Consider the following 11,619-nt stretch of genomic DNA (forward strand, 5'->3'; position numbering starts at 1 on the left):
TCATGCTGATATCTGCAGAAAAACGGTACTCTTTGTGTGATATAGATTAAGTTAACTATATTAAATTCTATAAATATAAAAAGCAATACAGAATCATTTTTGCCGTCTACAATTTAGAATGTCTTGAATTTTCAGTTTTAATAGACTAATAAATCACGTGTGATTTGGTGATATAGCCTACTTGATAATGTCAGATCGCACATCATTATAACAGCACTTACCATATTATCGCAGAAGATATAGTGTATATTGCACACCCCAGACTCGACTTGAGTGGAAAATGAATCATCCGCGGTTGTGCGTGCACTTGTGTGCACATGAGCAAAGGTGTTTTTAGGAGTCTAACTTGCAAACGCCAGACCACTGATTCGTCACACCTGCTTTCCTGCAGTCTGTGTTCTTCTGACATCTGACTGTTTTGTAATAAGTAACGAATATGCTTTGGGGAAATGTACCGGAGTAAAAGTATACATTTTAATTAGGAAATGTAGTGGAGTAAAAGTCAAAGTTGGCTGAAATATAAAAACTCAAGTAAAGTACAGATACTCCCAAAAATACTTAAGTACTCTAACAAAGTATTATTACTTTGTTACATTACACCACTGCCTAAAACCTAAACCATTAGTTGAACCAATGTTGCAGTATGTTGTCGCTACCATTTTGTTAATTTAAATGGGGAGTCATCTCAATTATCACCAGTAAAATATGGAGTGCCACAAGGATCTGTCCTAGGTCCTGAAACAACATACAGAACTACCATATTTTGCTATAAGTTTGATTGCATCATATGATAATTGCTGTTAATAGTGTTCATCGTCTGTTTGATTACGTCTTTAATTGATTTTTCCGTACATTTCTGCCATATGTACATTAACTGACAGTCACCACTGATAAGCTACCACTAAATATTGTAGAAACTTAATTTGCTGTAAAGTTGCTTTGCAACGATTTGTATCGTGAAAAGCGCTATACAAATAAACTTGAATTGAATCAAACAAACAAATTGCAGTTCCATTTGGTGCCACTAGTGGTGCAGAAATGACACACTGTACCTTTAAGAAACTTAGTTCGCATTTGACCAACGTAAATCTCCTCGTACTTTATGACTATATGCTGTGCTAGTTTACACACACATAAACACACATACACAGGTCATTTATCCACACCCACACTCTGTTCCACAGTCATTTCCGATACATTTTTATTTAATTACAAACATCCTGCTTACTGAAGCCACAATATTCTTAATGTTGCTCGGAAAGAAGGAAGATGGTGATGGATTTGGTGTGAACAGGAAGAAAAGGAGGGATGATGAGCAAAAAAAAAGAAACGTCTGAGAAACCTTTTATGAGCCGCTGTGACCCACCTCTCCACCTCTCTTTCATCTCCGGGTGCTGAGGCCAGAGGAAGATACCTTCACACTCTGGAAAAAGGGCATGAGAAGGCTAACATCCATCACCCCAGTCCTGTCCATTGCTCCTGGGGGAAGGAGAGGAGAAGGCAGGCCTCTGACCTGGAATCCACACCCTCAGGTCCTCCAAAGCTGGAGAAAGAGGACTTCAAGAGAGGCCGTGGCTGGTTTATGGCTAATGTGGGGATATTTGCTGAGAGAGGAAGGTCAGTGAGGGTGATTTATGAGCAGACAGTGAGGTGATGGGGGAAAAAAAGCACTTAGAAGTAGAGGAGTTCAGTGACAAGGGGAGAAGACACAATGGCTGTTTCTCAATTCCAAGAACGCAAAGAACGGACTTGCGTTCTCGTGGAGACCGGTCTTGCCAAGCTTCCTTGGAAGAACGAACTCAGAAGGACACGAGAACACAGAACGCACCCTTATGAGAATTGAGATGTGCTGCGTTCTTGCTTAACTGACCGCATAGTCACTGCATATGCAGCGGCCAATGAACCATAAATATAACATAACATTACAAACAAATGTCATAACTTATTAAAACATTTCATACTATTATAAATATTATTTACATATAATTGTATCATTTTATTTTACAGCGTTATATGTTTAACTATGACTATGTTAAGATTAATTTTAATATGCCAATAAAAATACTGCAGACTTTCTCCGGGTCTAATAACTTTATTAAAATTAAGCAAAACAAAACGATAAATGTTTACTTTCAAGAGCCGTCAAGTATTTGCGAGAGCGAGTTTAAAGCTTGCAGGCTTCCGTACACCGGCCGCCCGCAGCGTCTTCTGGGATTTCTAACGGCTCGATTCTCTCAAGTCTGCACTCGATTCATCCTCGATATCAAGAACTTCGATGGTTAATGATGACGTAGAGCGAGAACACAAGGACGCAAGATCGCTGAAGAACGCCCATTGAGAAACGGACAATGTATAACCTGCCAGCTCTGCTCATGATATTCCCCCAGTAGTTCTAAATGATTTGCTGAATTACTTGATGATACATACATTTTTATTCTATTTTTACATTTAGATTACATTTGCAGTGCTGATTTAAAGTTTATCTTTAAAAACGCTAATAATTTCTTATAACACTGTTAAAGGGGTCATATGATGCTGCTAAAAAGAACATTATTTTGTGTATTTGGTGTAATGAAATGTGTGGTGGAAAAATAAAACAAATGCGTAAAAAAAACATCCCTTTGATTATTTGTAATACCTAAATTAACATTGTAGCATTTAAAACTATTGATTTTAGTTGTTAATGTTTTGTTTTTCAATTTGTTTAGACAAAATTGTATACAATTTTATTATTTGAATTGCAGAATTGTAATAATTACTGCTTGTCGGTCAGTTTGTTATGTATGGTTGAAGTTATAATGCTTGTTATGCTCCTGCTTAGAGCTATCTAGTCCAAGGAGAAAAGAGAGAAAGATGAGTGACTGATAGACCATTCAGAGACAGCTGATGATAGTGTATAAAAGCATTTGCTAAATGACCACTTGTTCACTGATAATTCTAGCCCTCCAATCAGCAACTTACTAATAGCAGTTATCAAAATGCTGCCAACCTAAAAAGCTACTAACCACAGCTCAGCTATAAAGTTATCACCAAAACAGCTTGGTAAGGCAAACACATTTTTCCTGGATGCTGGCTAGCTTGTTTGAGTGTGTTTGTGTTTGCTCAGCACTATAGAGATGACCTGTACCTCAGCTTGGCCACTCTGAACGTTCTGTACACAGACACTCCAGCACATTGAACATGAACACATCCTCCAGGTCTTATCGCTCCCCAAATGAGCCAGAAAACAGGGGAGCCAGTAATGCATATCATTTTCAAGAGTATAGGGAAGCACAGATCGATGGAAAATGCAAAATTCATTTAGGTGTTTCTCCCAAAGGCTGCTTCTCAAACTACTACTTGATCATGAAAATAATGAGAAGAAAAAAAAAGAAAAAAGAAGATGACCAATCATTTGGCATGATTATAGGCAATGATATTGTGAATAGGCAAACTAGGCAAAAAAATAAAAGATTACTAAAGCTAAAATAAATTGTTTCAATAGAGTGAACATAACTTATGCCTGTTAAGTGTGATCATGTCAGTGGAGGCGCAGAGAATGATGAAAAATTTACATTAAAATTATATGATATAAAATTGTATTGAACATGGATGCAGCATGGGATAATAGTTTCCCAGCAAATATATATATATATATATATATATATGCAGTATAAATGTATTCCCTGCAGACTAAGTCTTGAGGTAGCACTATAAACCAGACCTTATATGCACACATATAAAAACACAGGAAGTTAATCCACCTTTCTCCATCCCTTTCTTGCGCTCTCACACAATAAATCACTTATGACTATGAATGATTTCCCGGCACTAATATTCAGACATCTTTATAACACCGCAAGAATGACACAGCATTTCCTATCTTCATAATTGAGTATCAGGTCTCACATTCATAATGCATTCTGGGAGACTTTATGGATATAATAGAGATAATCTAACACATTAGTGCACTGCATCCCAAAAAGGGATATAAGTACTCAGCAACCCCTTTAGCATCTCACAGATATGACATCATTGTCATCTCAGTAATTTTTAATGCAAAGTTCAAAAGATTCATACATGCAATAATTTACAAAAAGTACCTTATTACCATGTTTTTTTAGACACAGCATCATAGTAAAACCATGTTTTTTAATACCGTAGCATTCTCTGAAGAGCCATGTTTTTCAGTTATAAATATCTAAACATTTTCGAGATGCAAAATTGCATAAGATATAAAGTCTTCTTGTATCAAAATCAAATGACTTCATGCTTAAAACAACAGGGTCAGAAAAATAATCATGCTTACCCTTTGAATTAAGTTATTTTTCTGACCTCACTGGCAGATTTACCTAACTGAATTTTGTTTTATTTTTCAAAATTAACTGAGTTTTTATCAAAACAGAGCGATTTTATACTTCAAAACCCTTCTCTTAAATTAAGTTTATTTTTCGGATCCCATTGTCTGATATTTTTGAAGTATAAACTCACTTAATTTTCATATATTTTTCAGAAAACAAGACTTGATACCCGAAGTCATTTTACATCTCAAGCAAATGTATTTCGATTTCAGAATGTTTAGATATATGTACTGGAAAAAAAAGACAAAAATACTGAATTAAGAATAATATTTTTGAAGTGTGCGCTTCACCTCTAGCATCAATATGACATCAAAGTTCAAAAGATTCATACATGCAATAATTTACAAAAAGTACCTTATTACCATGTTTTTTTAGACACAGCATCATAGTAAAACCATGTTTTTTAATACCGTAGCATTCTCTGAAGAGCCATGTTTTTCAGTTATAAATATCTAAACATTTTCGAGATGCAAAATTGCATAAGATATAAAGTCTTCTTGTATCAAAATCAAATGACTTCATGCTTAAAACAACAGGGTCAGAAAAATAATCATGCTTACCCTTTGAATTAAGTTATTTTTGTGACCTCACTGGCAGATTTACCTAACTGAATTTTGTTTTATTTTTCAAAATTAACTGAGTTTTTATCAAAACAGAGCGATTTTATACTTCAAAACCCTTCTCTTAAATTAAGTTTATTTTTCGGATCCCATTGTCTGATATTTTTGAAGTATAAACTCACTTAATTTTCATATATTTTTCAGAAAACAAGACTTGATACCCGAAGTCATTTTACATCTCAAGCAAATGTATTTCGATTTCAGAATGTTTAGATATATGTACTGGAAAAAAAAGACAAAAATACTGAATTAAGAATAATATTTTTGAAGTGTGCGCTTCACCTCTAGCATCAATATGACATAAAGAGGCCATACATGTTCTCAGAAACATGTTCTTTTATCACTGCCTCCACATTAGCACATCTACACCCTCTTTCACATCCACTCACACACTCACCTGTCAGCCTCTGGTCTCGTGTGTTTCTATTAAACAGATCCAGAGCCCTGCAGGTGGAGTATCTGATATGTTCACTCAAAGATCTCAGACGCATGGATCGTGACATTTTCTCCTGTTCTCGTTCGGTTCTAGATTCTCGTCCTCCTTCTCCCCTCTCCCGGGTCTGTCGTTCTCTACTCAGTCCATTTTCCATGTCCGGTTCTGCGTGGAGTGCTGCAGTGTGCATTAGGGAGTTCCCACTGCAATGCTCTCACATTCAGTGCTGCGCTACTGTCTGTGTGTGTGTGTGTGTGTGTGTGTGTGCAGGACAGAGTGCTTCCCGACTCAGGCCTCAGTGCCTCCGCAATGTGAATATTTCAAAAAGCCACATTTGTGTAATTTAAGTGCACTCGCTCTCTCTCTTTGTGTGTCCTTCAAGCTGCTACTTGTCTTCATGTTGTCAGTTTGCATTGGGAACATCTAAGTGGCTGTACTGATGGAGGCAAAACGTACGTCATCTGAATTCATCTTAGCGCATTCATTCATTCTGCTTGAGCGAGCCTGTACTCTTACATGAGAGGAAGTCACAAACAATCGTCCTACTCTAAGATTACACACACAACCAAAAGAAGTAGGTGTAACAAAATGACAAGAACCAACTCACACTTATATTTGTTTCCTAGCTTTGAAGTACTTTAAAGCTAGGAAACAATTTCCTGCATTAAAGCACAATACATTCATATATTGTATTCAGTGCATCACATATTTTCCCATAATTAGACCACACACCCACACTCATGTTTTCCTAGGTATCTAAATGAGGACACATCATAGACTAATTTTCTCATATAAAACTATATATAATTACATAGTAATTGCAGTAAAATGCAATAATGAAGAAATATAATTGCATTTTAAGAAGAAAAAAATGGTTTTGCCCGCTGTCTGGTTTAGCTAACTTCTGAATACAATTTGACTCATTTTTAAAGGGGTCATATTATGCGATTTAAATTTTTCCTTTCTCTTTGAAGTGTTACAAGCTATTGGTGCATAAAGAAGATCTGTAAAGTTGCAAAGACTAAAGTCTCAAATCCAAAGAGATATTCTTTATAAAAGTTAAGAGTCAACCACGCCTACTTAAAACGGCTCGTTCTAGCATGCCCCCACATATCTACGTCATGATGTGGGAAGATTTGCATAACGCCGCCCAAATGTTCACGCAAAGAAAGAAGACCTAACTTTATTCTCGCTGTAGTTTTGTTCCTACAATGCCGGCTGTTGTGACTCACAGACTGTAAGTAAGCTTTTTATATATAAAGAATTTGCCACTGACGATTCAAACGCGAGTTTTGAGCAGTGTAGAAACACATTTCATTACACCAAATACACAAAATAATGTTATTTTTTAGCAACATCATATCACCCCTTTAGTAAATCCACACAATTCTTTAAGCTTTAGTGCACTACCAGGTTCCAAGCTGAAGTTCTTAGTTATGTAACAAGTAATGCGTTTTTTGCATGGCTAAACTGTATGATACTGAATAGATACACCTGACCTTTGGACAGGGGAATAACTGGACAGGGAAAATGCTGTTGTAATTGTAAACACAATACTATATATATATATACATTCAACCTGCACTTTTTTTCAAAACTGCTAATTTGTCAAACTGTTTGAACTTTTTTTTTTTAAATAATGCTGCTTAATTTTATCACTAGCAAAATAATTGCATGGAGGCTAAGTATATTTGATATATAGCTCTAAAATAGGGCAAGTAATGATTCTGTCAAACTTTATAAAAGGGATGTGGGCCTGTGCTCTCTCTGTGTGTGTTGGGGTGTGAAACGACTGGGTTTATGAGCATTCAAAGAGAGTTGATAATTGAAGATAATAGTAGCAACTGTGTGTTTAGAATACTTTACCAAGGGGATGTAAATTTGGGATTAGTGCTTTTGCATTCCCAGTAATGCACCACTGAAGCGAGCAATGAGGGCTAATTGGCCAGCTAAGAGATGCACTACAATGGACGCTTTTAGAATAGCACAGAAAACACACACAAACACAGCTGCTAATTTACTTTATGACCTCCGATGTAAAGCTAGAGGAGATAAGCTTCATTTCTTCCTCTCTTTTCCGCTCACAGATTCAATCACTAAAGCCTGCACACATCTCCATGCTGTAAAATAAAAAAAGGCACTTCTAAAAGTAGTTTAATTGCTGAAATGGAGGTTTAATATTTGCAAATGGACAATAAATTAAGTAAAACAAAAGTATAATAAAGTAAAATTATTTAAAGTTTGCTGCAAATATAAAGGATGCAGGCATTTCAAAAGTTCTATTTGGAACCCAATTGGTTATCAGCATAAGTCTTGAAAAGAATTATCCGAATTTGTTCATTTTTTTCAAATAAGAGAACATGTACACACACATGTTCGAACCTCACCCTCACCATATAATTTACAATATAAAAACACAATCTTCTTGGAAATACCACGATGTCTCCCCATGTGTAATGTTAGAAGTCTGGAAACACTTCGCCCTACTTTCAGTTTTGTACTCAATCACTTAAACAAATAAGCACACACACGTTTTTGGGACGCATCCAAACTCTTTCATTCATCTCTCCTGAACATTCCATTCCTGGAGTGATTGTATCAATAACATGAAAAGTTCATCGCGTTGTTAGTGAATGAGGAGTTTTGTTGTCGTCTGAGAAGAACAAATGTCTCGCTCTGGCTAGGACAATCAATGTGTCTCTCTTTCTTTCACTCCCTGTCTCACCTAAGACTCTGTTACAGAAATGATATTAGGGTGATGCTATTAAGATGGAGAGAGACAGATACATAATAAGCCAAAGAAAGCTGGTATATCATCGTGATATTGTATAGCAGCCAAAATAGTCAGACTGATCCCGATACTCTTAACCTGGGTTCACACAGTGACCTACAAACACGAAACAATGGAGTTCAAGAGGTAACATCTACGGAATCAACAGAATATTAAAATCCCCACCCAAACACACAGACTAGCAAACAGCTGACACTACTGTGAAAAACCTGTGGTCACATCATAAGACCCCTGTTGGGTCTTGTGCTGTTGAATCATGGGACAGGTCACAGATTGCTCAAGAGCCCAAATATGGGGCTGAAAGTTCTCTTTACAGAAATCTGAAAAGATGATTTCCTCTTCTTAAAAAAAAAAACATATGCTGTTAATTCCACCAACTGACTGTTTCCTGTCCAGCAGGCCTATGTTTTACCACAGTCTGGGAATGGCCCTGGACATCTGCAGTCTGCATGGGAATTACCAGAGACATCAGCTAAAAAACTGAAAGCGTCAGACCAATATCAATTAGTCAATGCTACAAAGAAATATCCACAGGAAACAGAACTATTCCTACTGTACGTGTTTCTTTAATTTGAGCGCTTTTGCCATTGTCCCAGACCAATACATTTAATTGTAAAATACACTCTCAGAAAAAAGGTACAAAAGCTGTCACTGGGGCGGTACCTTTTCAAAAGGCACACCTTTGTACCTAAAGAGCCCATATTGGTACCTTAACAGTACATATTAGTACCTAAAGTGTACATATTAGTACCTAAAAGGTACAAAAGTGTACCTTTTGAAAAGGTACTGCCCCAGTGACAGCTTTTGTACCTTTTTTTCTGAGAGTGTAGGAAAATACATAATAAATATCATTTATTATGAATTTGAAAAATAATAATAATTTCTATGAATTAAAAAAAAAAACATGAAAAATAAACAATGTCTGAACCTCATTTGAAGTTTTATTTAGTCAGCGTCCTTGTAAATATTTAATATGTTTAATTTATCAAGCTGCATATATATATATATATTCCAAAATGTAATTTCTCTCAGTGGCACTGGTGTGGAAAAAATGACTATATATATATATAGGCCAAAATGCCTATAGTTGAAGAAACACCCCCAACAGAAAGGCAGTCTTCAAACGGATGCCTTTCAAAAAGAAAACGATCAAGGAATTGTAAGTGCCCATTCTCTAAATTTGAACAGTTCAGTCTGGTTCTCCAAGAACAGAACAAAGCAGCAACATGGACAAGTCTGGGAGACAGTGGATGCAACAGGAAGTGGACAAGGAACATAAAAGTCAGCAGTAGAAAGAGGTTTGGGACAGATTTAGAGTGATGAAGTGGCCAAGAATGTACCCTTGTTCAAACCCTAAGTCTCCTTACCAATAAGTCAAAGCCAAAGAAACTGTGCGGGAAATAAAAGGCTAGGATTGAGGAGGGCATTAAGCTCTCAGTATCAAATAAGCATGACAGACAAGTCTAAGAACACATCAGCTCTGAAATACAGACTCACATTAATGTTATGCTACTACACCCTGTGGACATGAAGTAGACAAACATGAGATCAGGACAGGATATGTGCAGAGAAGAGGGCTGATTTGTGTCAGCTGGGTCATTTCATGTGAAACCTAACCAATGTGGGCATGACCGTCTCAGAAAATTGGCATGGAAATGTAATCTGTGTGGACAGCTGTCTAGATAAGGACTCAGTATACTCAGGGTTTTTTGAGGTGATTCAGTGAATCACAGGTTAGACTATAAAAAGATCCTCTCATGTTTGTATGTATTTTTTATTTTTTTAAGTTGTTTACTGCTGGGTGCACATTTCTATTACACCACTATGAACTATCATCCTCAGACAACAATATGCAAATATGCGAATATTGCTATTATTTTAGTGTTATTTATTTATGTATTTATTCCAATTTAAATTATAGTTTAGGTTTCAGTAATTTTGTTACGTGTGCTTTTGTTATTTTTATTAGTTTTATAGTTTTATATTTGAAAAATGAATATATTTTGTGTGTATATATATAAACCTTAATTTATTTTGCCAGTTTTAGTGGTTTTAGTACTTCAACTTACGGTTTTAAGTTAAAATTTTCATCTAATATTTAGATTTTATTTAAAGGGGTCATATGATGCTGCTAAAATAACCAATGTGGGCATGACCGTCTCAGAAAATTGGCATGGAAATGAAAAATGAATATATTTTGTGTGTATATATATAAACCTTAATTTATTTTGCCAGTTTTAGTGGTTTTAGTACTTCAACTTACGGTTTTAAGTTAAAATTTTCATCTAATATTTAGATTTGATTTAAGTTCAGCTTATTTTTATTATTGGAAATTATTTTTAACAGTTTTAATTAACAATAACAACATTCTTAACATTATTTACACACTTTAATTTCACGGAAAACAACAACCAGGAAAGTCTACAAAGTTTCTCATTTTGTGTTCCACATACATATTGGTTTGGAACAATCTGAGGGTGAGTAAACAATGACAAAATATCTCTAGAAGTAAACCTGATAATAAGTAAAGCAGGAGAGAGATAAAGAAGTTGCAAGCTATAACAAGAGATAACAAAACATAAATGCAGGTAGCAAGGCATCTGTGCAAAGGAGGAAAAAACATTTCCAAGAGATTTTTTCCAACAAGCAAAACAAGGGAAATACTTTTCTCAGAAAGTGACTCAACTACTTCCTCTTTTTCAGGCATACTAAAAATGCCATACCATAAAAATATATCTTAATCACTCAGGCTGACGGGAACACAGGTATTGGATCTATTGAGCACTTGATGACTAAAGTGGAATTTCCCAGGGTCCCATCAGGCAATGGAAAAGCCCCAAGATCATAGGTCTTGTAAGTGGGCTATTGATTAAACTGGAATGCTTACGGAAAATGACGTTAATTGAAACTCTGAAGAAAGTTTCCATCACGTATTCTGCGTCCTCTCTTCAACTGAGCAGTTCAAATAAAAGGCCATGTGGTATTCAATCCAACCGAATGAATGCCAGGAGTGCTGCTGATGTTTTCTCCTTTCAATATTAATAGACAAACAGAAAATTTGCTCTGATGACTCCACCATTTAAAAGCAATTTATGAAAATGACATTCCTTCTTCCAGCAAGATTATATAACTAGCCATTGTTTAAATATGTTAATAAATACAAATGAAATTTAAGAATAAGAAAATTCAAATGATTTCTGTAACACTAAATATAAAATATTATAAATAGAAATATATAAATTATATTATACATACATTAAATTATAATATTTTTTAGATATATTTATTTTAGTTATACACCACAGTTCAAAAGTTTGGGGTCAGTAAGATTTTTCAGTAATATTGTGAAATATTATTACAATTTAAAATAACTGTTTTCTCTTTTAATATATTTTAAGATGTAATTTATTCATGTGATGCATAGCTTTTGTTTTA

The 11,619-nt window shown here is 35.3% G+C and overlaps 1 protein-coding gene across 1 annotated transcript in view; it reads right to left on the minus strand.

The window, feature by feature from the left end:
• Positions 1 to 5,607, minus strand: part of LOC107750042 (rho GTPase-activating protein 7-like) — a 68,840-nt gene extending 63,233 nt beyond the window's left edge. Inside the window, exon 1 of the mRNA XM_016565294.1 lies at positions 5,358 to 5,607. Coding sequence (XP_016420780.1) covers positions 5,358 to 5,583 — 226 coding nt within the window. The 5' untranslated portion in view covers positions 5,584 to 5,607. The remainder of the gene's footprint in view (positions 1 to 5,357) is intronic.
• Positions 5,608 to 11,619: the final 6,012 nt, after the last annotated feature.

Source organism: Sinocyclocheilus rhinocerous, unplaced genomic scaffold (genome assembly GCF_001515625.1).
Source record: "Sinocyclocheilus rhinocerous isolate Xijiao unplaced genomic scaffold, SAMN03320098_v1.1 scaffold2829, whole genome shotgun sequence".
In the NCBI taxonomy this organism is placed as follows: Eukaryota; Metazoa; Chordata; class Actinopteri; order Cypriniformes; family Cyprinidae; genus Sinocyclocheilus; species Sinocyclocheilus rhinocerous.